The 18,996-nt window shown below is 40.1% G+C and overlaps 1 protein-coding gene across 2 annotated transcripts in view; it reads right to left on the minus strand.

Moving 5' to 3' along the window:
* Positions 1–14,310, minus strand: part of si:dkey-34e4.1 (carboxyl-terminal PDZ ligand of neuronal nitric oxide synthase protein) — a 50,524-nt gene extending 36,214 nt beyond the window's left edge. The window contains exons 1-2 of one of the 2 annotated variants that reach the window (XM_010750940.3): positions 13,720–14,308; positions 12,281–12,352 (exon numbers count right to left, since the gene is read on the minus strand). In XM_010750940.3, coding sequence (XP_010749242.2) covers positions 12,281–12,352; positions 13,720–13,824 — 177 coding nt within the window. In that variant the 5' untranslated portion in view covers positions 13,825–14,308. Of the gene's footprint in view, positions 1–12,280; positions 12,353–13,719 lie in introns of both variants that reach the window. The other variant, XM_019269061.2, reaches the window with a different exon arrangement.
* Between the last annotated feature and the right edge of the window lie 4,686 nt (positions 14,311–18,996).

Here is an 18,996-nt window from a genome sequence, read left to right on the forward strand (position 1 = left end):
CAACAGTGACGCATGCCCCTGCTTTCTAGAGCTTGTAAATAGTTCATCATTTATAAAGTGCCTCACTGGCTCAACAAGCGAAGCTGTCTGGATATTGCTCAGGATTCATCCAGCCAAGAGTATATAAGTCTTTTTGGCCTGAGTTGGTATATCTGATATTTTTCTTTTCCCCAGATTAATCAGGGCTGATAACAAACTGTCTAAATGTGGGCGTGCTGACAGGTTATTGGATAAAAGGTAGACCCTGAGGCAACAGAGCATCCTGCTGCAGCAAGGGATGGGTTAACATAGGGACTATGGAGCTACAGAGATGCTGAGTGTGCCTCTGTCCAATGCAGTAGTCTGGCAAAGCAGCAGTCAGAGTAATAGGATTACTGGGACGAGCCCTGTCAGATCACAGGCCTGAAAATCCCACCACCCAGTGCAAGGGGGGGGGGGGGCACCCATCACTGATCTACATTTATATACTGTAAAAACAGTTTATTCTATACAGTCACCATAATAACCTCCAACTACAGCAGCAACAGATTCTGCACTTTGTGGGTTCTGAATGGAGGCATTCATTCATGACTTAATAGGATGAATTAATAGAGAAGGACTTGTTTCATGTTTTATTGCCATTTTACACAATTTTAAATCAGTTAATGCTGAAAAAAACATGTCAGTGCATCCCTACACTGCTCTAAAGATTTTTCCAGTGTCTTAAATTAGAAGAATTTCATTGCTTCCAGTGCAAAAACAAAGATATTAATGCTAAACTAGAATCTGTTTGGAGTGGCTGTGTGTACAAGGGCATATTAGCACATGTCTGTTGCCAAACTGTAGCTCTACATGTCTGCTATCACAAAGGGAAAACACAAATGCGAACAGACAGGACAGTGGGGAGCCTAAAGCTGGTGTGAAAGAGGTACATGGTGAAAGAGGACCAGGGAGAACAAGAAAGTCGGTGATGAACCATTTGATAAAACAATGTTTGAGGCCAAATGCAACCGCCTGATTAAGCACGTTAACCCTGTTTTAGGGGGGTTAAACATGGGGTAAGAATCAGGGACACCATCTGTGCCTTACATGTCCCAAAAAAGCCCCCTGGAGAAGCTTTAAGATGGTGTGAGAGCTTTCATGAAGCTCAACCATGAGTAGCTTAAATCCCCGTCTGAGAGGACAGTCAGACAGTCCCTCGTGCAGGCAACAACACATCTTGTCTGACAAAAGAAGGCTGGGCAAAGTGTGCCACCACATGGCACTGATTGATGACCCTCACCTCAACTCTACTTACTGCTATCTGCACCTCCAACCGTCTCTTACTGCCTCCTTTCACATCTCAAGGTACATATGTATTCACATCCGAGAGAAGCCCTTGAATCGTGGTACAACTGACAAAATGAAACTAAACAGCAGAAGTGTTTTCATTTGGCGACCGAGGCTGTGTGAGTCACAATGAGTAATGCACTGCTGCAGATTAAAGGCAATCAAATGGATCAAAAGCACTGGATGCCTTTTGTGCATAATCAAAAAGGACTTCCTGAAGATGAGCAGTGTGATAACCAAAATGATCACTATTATATCTTTGTCATATTACCATGCAGCAATGCTAGCAGCGCTAAGAGGCTATACTCACAGAGCCGTGTATAGAGCTCTTTGGGGAAACATGAAACATATTGTTTGAGTCATTCTTTGGGGAACACGATACATATTGTTTGAGACATTCTTTGGGGAACACGATACATATTGTTTGAGTCATTCTTTGGGGAACATGATACATATTGCTTGAGTCATTCTTTGGGGAACACGATACATATTGTTTGAGTCATTCTTTGGGGAACATGATACATATTGCTTGAGTCATTCTATGGGGAACATGATACATATTGTTTGAGTCATTCTTTGGGAACATGATACATGTTGTTTGAGTCATTCTTTGGGGAACATGATACATATTGTTTGAGTCATTCTTTGGGGAACATGATACATATTGTTTGAGTCATTCTTTGGGGAACATGATACATATTGTTTAAGTCATTCTTTGGGGAACACGATACATATTGTTTGAGTCATTCTTTGGGGAACACGATACATATTGTTTGAGTCATTCTTTGGGGAACATGATACATATCGTTTGAGTTATTCTTTGGGAAACACGATACATATTGTTTGAGTTATTCTTTGGGGAACATGAATCTTCATAACAAATTTCACAGGAATCCATCCAATAGTTAACAGTAAACCTCATAGTGGCACCAGACAAAAAGTCAGGGGTTCATCAAAGTAAGTAGAATTCATCCACCGGGGACCACGATTGTCTTCCCATTTTCATGGCAATCAAATTAAAACTTGTTGATATATTTCAGTCCCAACCAAAGTGCTGAAACAACCTATCAACACTGAGAAGCCTAGAGCCAAATTCAGTTTATCTTTTTCATATTCAGTTCATGGATGTTGACCAAACCTTCAGGAATTTCCGGCTGGTAATAATACCATAACCAACAAGTTTTGTGACAGAGATCTCTTTGTCTCATATCGTCAGTAACTGTGACCAAAGGTTGTAAGAGATGGTCAGTTCAGTAATACTTTAAATTGGAATAATGAAGCCCTGATCATGTTGGTAAGTCACGACACACTCCTGTATGAGTGTATTGATGTATCGAATGTAGGTGAGGAGACAATTAGAACAGAAAGAGATCTGAAGGATTTATCATAACCCCTCCAAGCACACACAGAAAGTGAGTCAAAGATTACACTGAAATCCAATTGGGATCAAATTATTGAAAGGAAGCACAAGAAGAGTTTGGAAAATTGAGATTCTGTTCCAAAAATATGCTAATGCCGCCAGTGCATATGATTAAACGGCTTATGGGCTGTCTCTTCCCTCATTATCCATTCAGTTTTTCTGCCCTGACGGGTTGATGCAAGCGGAGATAACAATGAATGCAGCAAAACAGCTTGTCAAACTTTCACTGCAGAGCGGTGTGTTATATATAAACAACACCAAAGTAAATCACAGAGAAGAAAACCTTTTGAGTCCAATCACACGTCTATGATTTTGATTTATTTGATCCATTAATAACAGATGCTGCTCAAATGGCTGACGTTAATGAATAAACGGAGTTTGACAGGCAGCGACATGGTCCTCTGTGAGACTGAGACGCTGTTAATCTGAGTGACAGTCATTTGGACAGCAGAGGATACATTATCTTGTTAGTGGCTATGTGGATGGCAAAGTCCTTAGGAGAAGCAGCAGCGGTTTGTTCACATCATTTATCCAATTAGAGTATAACAGGGAGCAAATATTATGTCCCCAACAGACTAAAGCAAAAAAAAAAAAAAAAAAACATGATCCCATTGACAAATATTGGATTTTCAAAGGCCTCCATGAACCAAACATTAGTCAGAAATCAACAGATAAGATGAGTTTTAGTGACGACAGAAAGACTAAATGGTAAATTGTAGATGCACAGCTGCTGTGTAGTTCAGTACATTTCACTAGAATTACACCGAATTGCATTACAAGATCACCCACAAGTTAAACGCAAAGCTTTTCCTGTATCTTTCTTTCGAGGGAGTCGGCAAGGGAGGAAAAATTCAACATGTTTGAATCAGTTTCCATCCCTAATATTTGTAGTAAGAGAATGTTACATCATACTTGTGCACTCCACATTTACAACCAAAGTTCCTGGATGGCAGACTGCATTAAGGAGTCCCATTGACATCAACAGTCGACCCACATCCAGCCCAGGTCAGATCACAACGTCGAGGGTCGACTGATGCGCATTGGGCATGCTCATACCACGCCATGTCTCCATATGGTAAACATAATACAGCTTCTTTAAAAAGGGTAATAAATCACACGAAACAGTCAGTAGGAAGATGCTACAAACGTATGTGTAGGTAACTGGTAAATGGAGGTGTTGACACCAGAAAGTCAGTAGCGATTTAACCTCAGCTTGATCTCAGAGACCGGCGTGTTTGAACCAACGCAGACTTGAGACAAGAGGAGGAGAGAAGGCAGAGTAAATGTGGCCACAATGAAAGAGAAATGAAGGTAGTGAAACAAAGAGACAATCAGAGCGTAGGGAGGAGGGTTGAAAGATAGGAGCAGGAGGATGAGACCTTGAGGCTTTCTATGTAGCACGGTGGAGAAAGAAAATGAAAGGAGTGAGATGAATGCACGCACACACACACACGCACGACTCCAAATAACATTTAGAAGTAGGGCAGCCTATCTGCCAGCTCAGAAGCCTGCAGCACTTTCCTCAATCATTATCCAACAAACGATACCATAATACAAAAGGCCTGGTTTATCTGCCTACTCATGCTAAGAATGAAGGCCTGTAGGCAGAGAAGCAACTTGCAAACGTGACATGTGGATTTTAAAAAATGTAGAAAATGTAGACTTTAATTTGTGTGAATAAATAACAACAAACTAATGCCGCTTCCGAGGTAAACTCTACAGATAGAAATGCTTTTCCTGTGCAACTAGCATCACGTTTATTCACAGCAAATCAAACACGGCGAGTTTCCCAATGCGCACCAAACTTTAAAGCCCATCCCAGACCTGAAGGGGAGTTTAGAGATACATGTTTTGGCGGCAGAGCTGGTTGCCAAGGGAGACCTGAGGAGCGGCCTTACATTTGTGGTTAATTCAGATCTGCAGAATAATAGCAAGAGGAGGGAGCGAGAGCGAGGGCTCAACAGTACCATTCATCAAAAAGGACGGGCCGAGGCGAACCATGCAATTGAAATTCTAATCTAATTCAAATCTAATCGTTCTGTTGGGACAATCGAGATGACCGAACCGAATTTGTAAATTTACAGATGGGATAATTACTTACACCAAATATAGACACAGAGACAGCAAAAAGGGGAAAAGAACGGTTGCGGTTTATTATGGCAGCGAGGAACAGATGCAGGTGAAGAAGAGTTTCACTACCTGCTCCGCTACAAAATATGCTCGAAAGCAAAAAGATACAATAACAAGACTAGAAGTTAGAAGTACAGGCTGTACTCTGGATAAACTGTGCTCTGATTGTTTAGGTGATGTTTCAGTAGCAGTTAGTAGCATGTTAATGCTTGTTAATTGGCACTAGGTTGATGAAATGTAATTTGTTTTTTAAGCATTTGGTCAAGTTTGGGGGCAAATTGCTGCAGATTTTGCGCAGATGATGATTGTAGCTTAAAAAGTCAGTTCATCCACTGGAGATCATGAATGTTTCTAATAGATTTCATGGCAAATCTATGCAATAGTTAGGATGGGATATTCAAAACTAGAGGAAAAGTCACAAAAGTAAGTAGGGTTCATCCTCTGGCGAACATGAATGCCGGCACAAATCTTCATCCGAGATAGTTGTTGAGATATTCCATCCCTACAGCTGCTATCGTGGCTAAGAATAAACTAATATACTGCAGACCCAGGATAAATTAATCAAATTAACTGACGTAAACTTGTATGGAAGCTCATTATGTTAGTAATATTTAGCATTTTGCTTATTAGAAAGTACAAGGGAAGCTAATTTGGAGGGTATTTCGATTGCATCATATTGTCCCTATTATTTTGTCCATCCTCTGTTTTCATACAGGACTTTTTTGGCCTATACGACTCTCATACAGTATCGTGTGCAAATCCAAAGAAATACGAGCACCGTGATGCAAATGTTGTTCACACGACTGCAGAAATGCAGGTGCACAGACACACACTCATCCACACGGTTCCTGCTCTGTTGACTTTCGTTGTGTTTGAGCTTGAGATTAGCGACAGAAGGCTTTGCAGCAGACAGCAACAACAGTAGCAAGCTGGTTCTGAGAACTGTTCAGTTTGTGGCTGAGCTCAACAGGGACCTTTACACCGTAATGTAACTGTAAGCTCGGAGTTGCTGACATCTTGCAACGCGTCCAGATAGAGTAAAAATAACACCGCTGTTACAGCTGACTTGGTTGAAAATGGCAGCCGCAATCAGTTTGTCTTGTTGACATTAGAATTTTATGGTCCTATCTGACTTTTTCCATCGAAACGACTGAGTCATTATTAATCTGCAACATCTATGAAGAAAATGTGCCTCCAGGCTCTTCGGCAGAATTAAGTTCATGGCTTTAGAAATGTAGGATGAGGCTTGTTTTGGGTGAGAGTGGATAAGTCTTGACTAATTGTAGTGCTGAAAGACATGGCATAGCCTCAGGGCAGAAGATGAAAGCCTGTGTGTGTTTGTGTATGCGTGCGACATAATGCTGGTTGTGGAGGCACGGGCCGCTCACCACCTGTCTGTCCATCCATGTGAGCAAAGACCTGCTGTCCCTTTAGTATATTTATCCACCGTGCACACACACACACAAGTTCAGTACAAAAGTACAAAAGTGTGTCTGTGTGTATATATAAAAAAAAATGTTGCAAAGAAATTTGAATCAGAATTTTCCACTTTAGACAAAATACTTTCACTCTGCTGACGTTTCTGTGACTCAGACGTGTTTCTCAGTTTGCATGTCAGCTCAAGTTTGACAGCAAACTACGGTAATAGCTTTGGACACACCTGCATAATAAAATTAATTCTGTAGAAGAAATTAAATCGCTGCGTTTACTTAAGCAGACAAAGAACTTTAAGCCAACGTGGAGTCCAAATTAGAGAAAACTCTCACAGCTTATTAGCTGTGTTGCATGATGCCAGAGTATAAAATGCTCCACAAAAAGGGAATGACGTGAAAACAGGTGACGGTGTGAATAATGTTTAGAATAAAAGTATGTGACCTTATAGTCCCGTTTAACAAACAAAATGGGAAATAATGCTCGTTTCCATCCACTACCATTATGTGATTATTCAGAGTTAGGTTTGTCACGTGCCATTGAAACATTGCAGAAGAAGAAGAGGACGCAACAAGATACAATCAATTAAGCGCCAGTCAAACCTCAAATAGTAAGAAACAATGTAGAGAACTCATTGAAAAAATGTCATTTATATATATTTCATGTATTAATTTGAGGAACGTTACAGTCAACCTCCTAGAACTGCACATTTTGCAAAGACGCCCGGTTGAATTTCACTGTACCACGTCCTGATGTGACCGAGCCTTTACAGAACAGATCATGCAGAAGTATACTGATACTCTGACTTATTCTCAAATGACTGTTAATCAAGAAGAATGGGACCAGCGTTCACTCAGGGTTTGGATAAACAAAGGGTGAGTGCACCCTTTCAAAAAACTGAAATCACATCTAATCCAGTACACATATAGGTCACCTACTATGCTCTTGTACATCTGCCATTAAGCTAGAATGAATACAAAGTGAAAACAATGCCCCCCCCCTCTCCCTCCCTCCTTCAAAATATATGTCATGCCTCCCTAAATACAGCATATCCCGCATTCACACTTAGTCTGCCCCCCACTTTGCTATAGATCTGCAGCCACCCTGGAGTTAAGCTGTGCTCTCATTTCTCTTCCTGTTTTCTGGGACATGCAGGGTGGGTAATCGTTATGCATAAACGTGATTCATTGATAATTAAGAATTGTTTATTGGGTCCTGACTCCTCTTAAGTTCAGTCTAACTTTGGCTCCACTGTAGGTTTTACAGTAAAAATGTTCACATTTCACACTCATGTCACGTGTGTTGTTATCACACGTCTGTGTGTGTGCGTGAGTAATCATTTGTGATGGCTAGGTGCCGATATCTGACCTCGAGAATGAAGTGAAAATGGACATTTCTCTGTTTCTCTTGTGAAAGTTGTTTATTTTGGGCGCCGCCAAATAAGTTGCCAAAATGTCGTTTGGGTGAGTGACAGGTGGTCACATGAGCGTAGAGAAGAAAAACAAGATGTGATGCTTTGCAAGAGTGATTTGGCAGTTGTAAAAAAAAAAAACACCTCATGGGTTTTTGTTGACAAAATCCACAATTAGAAGACAAAACTCCAACATTTATATCTCTATTTTTACTTATTTAATATCATGTATCTGTCATTGATTCATCAGTTTGAGTGAGGACATGAGGCCACCTTAGGTTTTACTTTGTGCATGTTTTTCCATGACATCCCTCTTGACAGTCAGAGTCATGACAGGCCACACTGAAATGGAGAAAACTCAAAGAAACATAGGGTTTGCCTCTTCTCTCGACAGAGATCTTCTCATGAGATGTTCCCGAGACGGACAGGGGGACAAATTCAGAAAGAAGGGAGCCATGTAATTTCTATAAAGAGTCCTGGCAGTCTGAGGAAGGAGACTGAATCCTGACAGACATGTGAGGAGGCTTAAAATCCCATTAGGGCCGATCAAAATTCAAGGGGACGGGGGGGAAGCATCAGTAGCCTGCCCTCAGCCTAAAATCTATTCCTGTCAGCACCGAGGAGATGGCAGAGATGGGCTAAATCAAGAGAGTCTATTCTGGTAGGAGGAGAGTGAGGGGATGAAAAGAAAACAGCGGCGGAGGGAGGTGGGGTTAGAAACGAGGGTGTAAGAGAGAACTCAAAACTTGTTTCCTTCAGAGAGACGGCGGCCTCCTGTAAACACCGCCTGTTTCCTTAAGGAAATTCCGGTACACATCCTCTTCGGAGGCAGCGAGCTGTGGATGACTGCACCAAACGTCTTCGTGCGGGATGCAGCGACGCCTGCCTTTGTCATTTCGTGTTAATCAATTGCAGAGAATGCAAGAGCACTACCTATTATGAAGCACACACACACACACATTCTTACATTCAAACACGTGTGAACACACCACTGGTCAAACTGAATGAATATATTCTTATAAACCAAACACAGTAGGACCAGTCATCCATAATGGGAGAATGGTTTAACAAAACACGTCTCTGAAAAGATCCACAGGATACAAACTTGTGTCTTTTCACTTCCTCGCGGTGGGAACGGCAGGTGTGTGTGTGTGCGTTTGTAAAATGGATGAGGACTTGACTCAACTAGCACAGCTCCTCTGCTCTGTCAAACCCAGATTTACTGTTTGTTCAGAGATGATCGGGCCGTGTTGCTCTCTCCCTTCTCATGTTTGCTCCTGTTTCCCCCCACATCGACTGAGACTAAAGAGATTAGCCGAGGGAAATGAAACCACTGCGGCTCTGCCAGCCACCGAAAAAAAACCCTTTCTCGCTTCCAGGACTTTCTCTCAAGTCTTTCTCCCGCTGCCGTCACTTCATTCCTCACTCTCTTTAATCACCCTCATCTCAGTCCCTCGGCTAAAGGGTTTGCGTTTTTAAATTAAAAGACAAGGCCTTTGCTTTTGTGAAGAGAGATGAGGAGAAAGTCGGGAAAGGCCGGTCAATATTCATCTACACAAAGCTAATTACATCGGACTTGGCAACCAACCATGAACGCACACGCCTGCCCTCTAAAAACGGGTTTGCATTCACGCAGCGTAGGCTCGGTGTGTGGGAGGGTTCGCCCAAAAAAAGAAGTGCTTGGCACAAAAACACAGTCTTCCCCGTGTGTTTGAAACACTTCCATGAGACATGAGAACGTGTACGTTAACTACAATCTTCCTCTTGGAAATACAAAGCTGAATTCAAAACCAACTGAACACACTCATCTGCTGCCACAGTCTCTTATTGGAGAGTTATGATGGCTACTGTTATGCTATGTCACACAAAGTATGACTAATAATTAGGGATGGGAAATCGAGAATCGGTTTCGTGTGTTTCAATTCCATGGAATCGTTTGGCAGGTTATCTAATGATTCTCATATCGATTCCAGCAAGCACGACTAATTACGCCACGTAACTTTACGCAAGTTTGGCACGTGCAGTGCGATCAGTAGTAAACAATGGCACCCACTCGGTTCAAACGCTCCAAAGTTTGGCAGCAATTGACCAAAACACACGGCAACAGGGCGACTTGCAATCATTGTAAAGTGGAGATCGGGAGGGAACACGACGAACATGCAGAAACATTTGCGCACACAACATGCAATATTTTTAAATGAATGTCGTGTTTTTTATGGAAGGTAGTTACACATGGTTACTATTATCCAGGCTGTGGGCCTCTTTTGACCTCGCTGTTGGTTTTGTAAGGTCGTTTGTTCTCCTTTTTCCCCCAAATGAGAATCGATAAAGAATCGAATCGTTAAGCAGAATCGATATCGTAAAAATCAATTCCCATCCCTACTAATAATGTCATTTTTTTTATTTCAAACATTTTGGGAAACATGGCTTCCTCTTCGCTTTCTTGCCAAGAGTTACGTGAAAAGATCAATACCACTCTCGTGTCTGTCTGTTACATATGAACTTACTGGCAAGTGACAGTAAAAACAATTATTTGTAGTTTTACAGGTAATTAAGTGTGGGACTAGTTAGTTTTTGGCCGGGTGCAGTGATTTCCTGAAGTTTTTGTGCTTGCACCTTCAGAATAAAAGTCTAGTTTTCATGCTAAGCTAAGCCGACTCTTCCCTGGCTGTATTTAAACAGATAAATAAGCACGTTTCCCAAAATGTTGAACTATTCCTTCAAAGTCAAATTAATTACTTTTAATCCTTGGGGCGACCAGGATGTTTTTAAAAACAGCTCACTCAAGAAATTATTGGAAAATTTAAAAAAAAAACTAATTATCTTGTGGTTGTGGTTGCTTCAGTGAAAGTTATGCAGCCTCGCTTAAAGGTTTCCACTGCAAAGATGTCGTGACACGGTAAAAAAAAGTCATCCACCGGTCAGTTTAATAGCAGGAGTCTATAAATAGTGGCATCGCTCTACTCACTGTCAGTAGCGATTACATTAAAAACACATGACAAATTAATAAATGAAGAGGTTACTTCCGATCAGCCAGACGCTCCTGTTTACATTAATCACAGGGGAATCCATAAAGCAATAGGTGTGCTCCGTTCATTAGTCATTCAAAAACAAAAGATATTCTATACAATAAGGCTGAGAGTTACAACCTAAAGAACTCATTCATTATTCATTCAAGGCTTTCTTTGGACCTCGAGAGGATTCAATATACAGAGATACACAAACCCGACATGTATGCATCCACATGTGAGCACACACTCAGACATAAATGAGCCTTAATGCCGCACCGTGTGTGTATTTTTAAAACAGGAACATCATATAAACAGATGCCGGTTGACTCGCAGATCTCGATTTTTTTTTTTAACGTGACACACAACTAGATGTTCAAATATTTTTCTTGTAGCAATCAAAAGCATCTTCCCTTGCCTGCCTCTACCTGCTGTTTTCCACGCTCTGCCTCAGCCTGTGGTGTATCATTCTGATGATCATGTTTACTTTATTGATTTGTCAGTTTTGGGGATTCGCAGGAAAATAACAAGCGCTTTTTCTGCACACTCAGCCCATTCACGGCGACTCATAAACAGTCTGGCTTTGTCTCTGTTCCATAGACCTACTTTTGTAGATGAGTTCAGCTCAGCCCTAAAATATCTCTTTTGAACAGCGGAGGGGGGGTTCCTCTGATTTTATACATTTGCAGTTTCACACTTAAAAGCAGCACGGCAGCCAACCCACAAACCCAGTTTCTTTAAGCTACAAGAGCCAAAACAAAGTCTTTGATATTGCATATTTTCAAGGATACGTGCACATTATGGCTTCTTAGTAGCTTAAAAAAATAAAAATATTCCCTGCACATTCACTTCAGCTTCTCTTAAGAGCCTTGTCGTGTCTGAACCAAGATGAACCAAGTGAGTCCCACTTAGATTACAGAGCAACCCCCGGCTGTCTGATACAGCTCTGTGTCAGCTTCTGGAGGAAAATGTCGGCCTATTGGGACAATGAGAGGGAAAAATCATTACAGGATCCTCGTAGTAACACTACTGATATAGCTTTATGGGAAACAAACTCCACCGAGCCTGGCTATGAGGCGATAGTGTGAAATATAACGAGGAAAGTGTGAATTTCAGGTGACAAAAAGGGAAAACAAATTAAAACCCGCGAGTGCAAAAATGGTTGATTTGTGAAATTCTAATAAAAGAGTAGCTCAACGCAATGCAATAAGCCTTAGTCTGACTTTAATTAAAGGCAGTGATAACACACACACACACACACACACACACACACACACACACACACTTACACACACTGTGTCCTTCAACTCTTTCAAACACACCCACCTCTCCTTTATTGCTTTCCCAGAACTCGTGTTCTGTTGTCCAGCCACTGAATGCATCGCTTCATCCTTGATACAAATTTCACCCGACAGCCACACACTCTTTGTGCGTTTTGTACGTCTTTGTATTGTGTGTGTGTGTGTGATTATGTCTTATTGTAAAAAGGTAGTTTCTGTCCTCCGTCATGGAACAAGAAGCACAGGTCTGAAGAGGAAAGTGTGTGTGTGTGACATAATGACTTCATCTTACCCTGATTCTCCTCATGGCTGCCACGATCTCCATCCGACTGTTTGGCCTCGGCACGTCGAGGCTCCCCACGTACTGTAGTAAACAATCAGAGATATAATCACATAATCAAACGTAACACGCTCACTGATAGTTTGTGTTAAATCAATTGCTATTCTCACTTGAGTGTGCAGATGATTAAAATCTGGCAGCTTCCAGAGTGACATCCAGGGTCATTTATAAAGATTATTTTAAGTTTTAAAAGGTAAAGGTCTACAATATGTGTTGATGTTCATCCTACAGACTTCATCATACAAAACTAAAACAGACACATTCTCCACTGGAGAGATTAACACAAGTATTACCTGGTAAACTAAATATTCTGATGGAAATGTGGCTTCTCCATTGAGGACAAAATGTGTTTAATATCTTGCATGAAGGACCAGCTTTGCCTTTTTTAATAAGCTCTTAGCTGCTTGCATATATTCAAATGTGTGGCTGTGTAATTAAGAGGCTCTAGGGAGTGAGTTGCTGTTGTTGTTTGTATTATTTTAATACTGTAAAGAGTGTTCATTTATTTCTATTCATCTGTATCTGTTGGCTTATATATATATACACTTGTTGAATTTTCAGTGCTGCCACATGAACATGAGGCGTGTTTATGTGGCTGTCCTATCCGCTCCTCAGTGTTTATGCTCTGCAAACAAGTAAGAAATCATCTGTGCAGGGGGAAATATTGTGAAAGACAGACGAACCGAGATAAGGAGCGCCGCTTAATAAACAAACCTAATAAACTATAAAGATACAATCAGCCATGTGATTGAACTTTGGACCAGAAACACGCCTTTTATTTTAACCCTTCCCACCACTGTGCTCTGTTAAACCCTTCAAATACATTAAAAGCTATAATCTAGATTAAAAAATAACATATCCATTCCCCTACATATTTTATATTTTATACCCCTTATTTTATTTTTTATTTCTATACTAGTTTATCTCTTCTTTTCCATATATGTTCTGTGTATGCTCAATCCTGCCACAGTAAATTCTGTGTTTGTGCAAACTTGCATAGCGAATAAAATTAATTCTGATTCTGATTTTGGATATAGGAATTGTGTGTGAGTGTGAACAGAGCTGCTAAAATCTGAATACTGGTCTAGCTGCTTTCCTTTGAGCTTAATAATTCAATGATCTGGAGAGAGAGAGGAGAAGGAGGAGGGGGGACCTGAAAACACTCAGATCACTTTGGAGCATCAAAAACGAGGACACCAACCTCATTCTTGGAGGTTATGCAAATAAGATGTTGAAGAAATGTAAATGATTTCCCATCAGGCATGCAGAATAATAATAAAAACAACAACACCACATGTGTAGTTGAGGACATGTTCAAACTTCATGAGGATCCAGTGCACCTGCCACCCTCAGAGTCACAATAATGAAAAGAAAAAAAAAAGAAATCTCACCTTAGCTTGGAAACTAATCCCATGCTGGTAAGCCTCTTCATTATGGAGGGGGACCCTCGAGTCCGCCACGTCGTCCACCAGGTTGTACCTGTTCCTCGCGGGCATCACGGGCTACCGGACCCGACACGCGGTTTTAAAACACACTGTTTAACAAACTAAACTAGGGGGATGTCAGATGATGTCGTCCCCGGCTCTGAAACGCGCCACAAGCCCCATGTGTGAGCACGGTGCACCTCCAGGAGTGACTTCCCGGTGGAAACGCCAAAATAAATAAATAAATAAATAAAAAGGTCCCGTCCTCTGGAGGGACAGACAGATTTGGGCGCCCTCTTTTCTTTTTTCCAGTGACACCGAGAAACACTTCGGGATTTCCTTCCTGAAACGCTTCCCGCAAAAAAAAAGGAAACAGGCAGAGTGTGCGTGCGTGTGCGCAAGATGCGTGTGCGTAAAAGCCAAGGGGGGAAATCCAGCGTAAGAGGCGGTGTTTATGTCTCTGCAGGTGATGTTGCTCGCTGTGGGTATTTCTTATTTATTTATTAAGAATCTCGTCCTGTTGGTGCTGCACCCGCCTCTCTCTCTCTCTCTCTCTCTCTCTCTCTTGCTCCCCCCCTCCTCAAAGCACAAAGCAAACCCCCTCATTGGAGCAAAAGTTCCCAAGCATGATGCAACCAGGAGCTGGAGGAGGAACACCGCCAGACAATTAGTCCCCTCACCTCCCCCTCTGGAGGTGAAAATGTGATACACTTGTATTCCTGGGAGATTTAAGGTGGATTTTTTTGTTTTCTGGATGCAAATTCTGCAGAAAAAAATAAAGATTTACTTTCAACGCCTCATGAAATTTTCATGTCATAATTGAAATACTCAAATGCATCTCCGAATGTGGTTTGAATTTATTTACCTGAAGATAAATAAACCATTTAAAACCCCTCCTGGGTTGGCTGGAAAAAAAACATTGTCACAAAGATGCACTCATGAAAAGTTAAATTTTGGGTTCTCATAGGACAGAGATGCTGAAAAATATGATGATCTTACAGATTATGAAGCATTGCTGCATATTAAATTACCCAGCAGTATATAAAGTAGTTCAAATTAGCCTCCATAATAAAACTTCACAGCAGAAATAAACATGGTCTCTGTAACTAATTTCCCCCGTTCATGATAACTGTGAATTTCTATATAACTCACCGGTTCAAATTATATTAAGGCTTAAGGTTATGCATAATTAAGGCATGGCCGCTTTGATTGACAGGTAGCTGCTGTTACAGATGGGTGGTCTGAGCCACCTCAGGGCCATATTCTGACCTTCACCACAGTGCTTCATGAAGTCACACACACACCATCCATTATTTCTGCCAGGGTTATACACTAATGAAAATACCATGAAATACCTACAGCCCCCTAAATCTGACACACTGGACCTTTAAAGCACCAGTAATATTCATCCTGACATTTGTAAAAGACTGACAGGGACAATGAAGTACTTTTACTTTTGGGTATCTGAGTGGTCATATGGTTTTGAATGCAGGACCTTTATTCATAGTGGAGTATTAATACTTGTACCTATCTGAAAACTACAAACCTTACTACACATATGATCACTTTATACATTATGATGCACTGGACCCAAAAGTACACAAAACTGTTTAAGCAACCTCCACCTTGGTCAACAATAAATACATCAATAAGAGTCCAATAATATATAATATAGTACTGACTGTACATAATGAGTACCTTTACTTTTGATCTGTACTTTTTTGTATGCAAAACTTTTACTAGTATTTGAGTATTTATACACTGTGGTATTACTGCTTTTATTTGAGTATTTTTTCCCCACCACTGTCTGGATATATGGACATTTGGACATTCCCGAAATGAAAACAACCTTCTCAGGCTACGAGCCTCCGCTCTGTATAAGTGCAGAGTCAGGTTGCTGATTAAACAACGCTGAGGATTCAACACACAGACCTCATCTGGCCGTTTTCATCATCCCATCCCCACCACAGGAGCCCAAATGAGTCTATTAGTAGATAACAAGAGTTCAGTCACTAAACAGCCATTATTACCTGAATGACAAATCGCTTTAATGACTCCAAAATGTCATTTCTGTTGAGACAATAAATGGCTGTTTGCTGGTCATAAAGTGGGAATGAGGGAGTGTTGATCCTCATGATGCTGAGCCTTTATTAAACTCCCACCTCATAACTGCAGCTGCTGGATTAACATTAAACCTGCCGTGCATATGCAGCCTGCATGTGGAGCATCACAGGTTCCCATGAAACAGTGTCTTCCCTCTCTGGAAGAAGTAATGTCTTATATAGTTAATTAAATACTATGTAAAATAATTAAAACTGAGTTGAAATAATGTAATGGCTCCCTCTGCTGGTAATAATAAGTTACTGAAGTGAAATTTTAATCATGTTTCCAGATGTTTTAAGACATAAATAAAATGTCTGTGCCTATTTCTGGCAATGTTACAGTTTGTGGACGCACTTATATGGATTAACCCATGAAAATGAAATGAATTAAGATCTAATAATGTGAAAAAAAAGGCAGCCAGCTCCAATTAAATCCCACTAATCTGCACTAAAAGGGCAAGATATTATATATTACATTATAAGCTTTATAGGTGAGAGAAGATTCCCCATGAGGGAAGGACAAGAGCTGTCATAATGCAGTTTTAATTAAACAGTAAGAGGTGGTGATCGTTAACTTGATGAATTATTTAAAACAGACATAAAAACAACCTTTAAAATAGCTTCATGTGAGGCCATGCTTACAGACATATGAAATCTATTTGAGCAATGCAGCCAAACAAGAGAATAAAGAATAAACAAAGTTTACGTGGCTATGTGGGAAAAAACATCAACTCAAACTGTAGCAGAACATAAAAGTACTGTAAGATTAAAAAGTATCTAGTTACAGCACATAATGAAAATGAATCACACTGTCTTTAAAGACCAAAGAGGGGAGGCCTTCTGGATTAATAAACTAGACTTGAAGTCAGGAACAAAATCCTCCCACCTCCCAGGACCTCAAAAGTTTACCAAGTTATATCTAGTTTCTTTAATCAAAACATAAAACCTAAAATTTGCTTCTTTTTATGGCGGAGGTTATATGCCAGATTATTTCCAGAAAGTGAAAAAGCTTCTTTTCACAAAAAATGTCGAACTATTCAAGGTCAACCGCACTGACTTTAGAATTAGTTTGGGATATCCATATCTCACCAACAGACAGAAGAGAATTAAGTATACTGTGTTTCAAAAACAAAGTTGAAGGACTGTAGAATCAGCTGCTTTTAAGTCAATTCATTTGACTTCATTACTGTTTGGTATCCACTTTTCTGCACATAAACACGTAGATACCGTAGGAGGGTTCACTCCCCGTTCCAGCTTTGATTGATGATGCCAGACAGTTCCTCATCTCTTTTTTGGAAATGATGACAGACTGGCTGTCATCCATCTATTAGCAATGCCTAGCAAGAGATTCCCATCTGGCTGTATCATTTATCTCGACTGCAGTGAAGTCAGATCGCTTTCGATGTCTCACCATCTGATTTTTACAGCTGCTATAGAGATAAATCGCAGCATTACACCACGTGTGTCATATGTCAGTCTGTTTGGAAAATATACCGATGACGGCTATGTTGAGTCTACAAAGAGAGCGACAGACAAACTCAATCTCAAAAATTGTTTCACTTTCCTCAACAGATTCTCTTTAGATGTGTAACGGGAGCTCAAAGTGTCAGGCAGGAATGGAGTGATCTTACTGTCCTTAACCATATTCAGATATGGACTGTCAAAAAACATCTTATAACAACCAGCACACATCATAGTCACACACTTATTTATCCCTATGTTATTTTAAACGATTCATCTCATTTTTCTTCATGCATTTCATTGTCATGCAACAACCTAACACATGTCATGTATCTAGAAAAAATAAACACAAAAAAAGGAATAATATAAGGAATACTCAACTCATCCTTATTTCACTCACTCACATGTGACAAGTATCCCCGACTAGCAGCCACATATTGTAACCTGGTTAAGAACCTAAACTGTAGTTCTCCCTTTGTACGTTTGAATAAGAATAATTGTTTTGTAATCATTTGTTTAAATGACTGAGTCACATCAGTGTCAAATGTAGGAACATTTTTTAACAACACCCTTTATGGAGTGAGATCAGTGATATTAAGACATGTTTACAGTCCATACTGTAACATGAATCAAGTATTTATATTTAAAACACTGAAAAAATAATGTGAAACAAATATTGGCATGTCAGGTCAAACTGATTTATTACACTAAAAGAGTGAGCCTCCCTTCACGTATAAATACTCTAAACAAAAAGATGCAATGCAGTATATAAACAAAATATGAAAAATGGTAACCTGGATTTCTATGATGGGACTGGCATGTTATGAATAATTCTTCTGCACTCACAGAAATCCTCTCTCAGATGTTCTTTGATCGTCAATAAAAGCAAAAGAAAAAGACAATTCTTGACACACAGGAGTATAAAACTTTAAGAAGACCTTGAGGATGCTCAGACTTGTGAAATGTTACACATACTTTAAAGAATTTAATATATTTTCAGGGTGGTATGATCCAAGGAATATTCCTATAACGCTTTCTTCTATAAAGGGTTAATCTACTGTAAATAAATTCTAATTAGTGAATATTTATCTGTGCATAACTCAGTCCTGTACACATCAACATCACCAGGAAACACATTAGATGTAATTACTCATATCTAATTGGTATGCAAATCCCGTTAATTTCAAGTCATTTCTTCTGTTGTCTCAGCTCATAATGCGTCGTTCTTTTACGAAGATTTTAGATTAATGGTATAGATCTACAACAAAAGCAGCAAGGCTAAGCTAAACGACCCACTAAAAGTGAAAAGTGAAACCATTAGATTCATTTAAACGGCTGTACTACTTGTCTCCTCTGAACAAATACAAATTAATTAAATGCTATTTTTTAATTTGCTGCAATAGCAATCCAGCTCCAGTAATCACAGGTCCGGTTTCAAGTGTTATTCATGTCCCAGACACTGTTTCATGTAGACAGGGAGGAAGAGAAAATAATGAAAGCACCTCATTGAATAAAAGACTAGACTCACAATTAAAAACAGTGTGGGTCACATTAGGTTGAATGCCAATTATTGGTATTCATAAGCTGTAATATGTTTTCAAAGCAAAACAAGACAGCTACGGGCATGTGCAACATTTATAATCCGCCTCTACTTTAAAAATGTGTTTGGGTGAGTGTTGGT

Source organism: Larimichthys crocea, chromosome IX (genome assembly GCF_000972845.2).
Source record: "Larimichthys crocea isolate SSNF chromosome IX, L_crocea_2.0, whole genome shotgun sequence".
Classification (NCBI taxonomy): Eukaryota; Metazoa; Chordata; class Actinopteri; family Sciaenidae; genus Larimichthys; species Larimichthys crocea.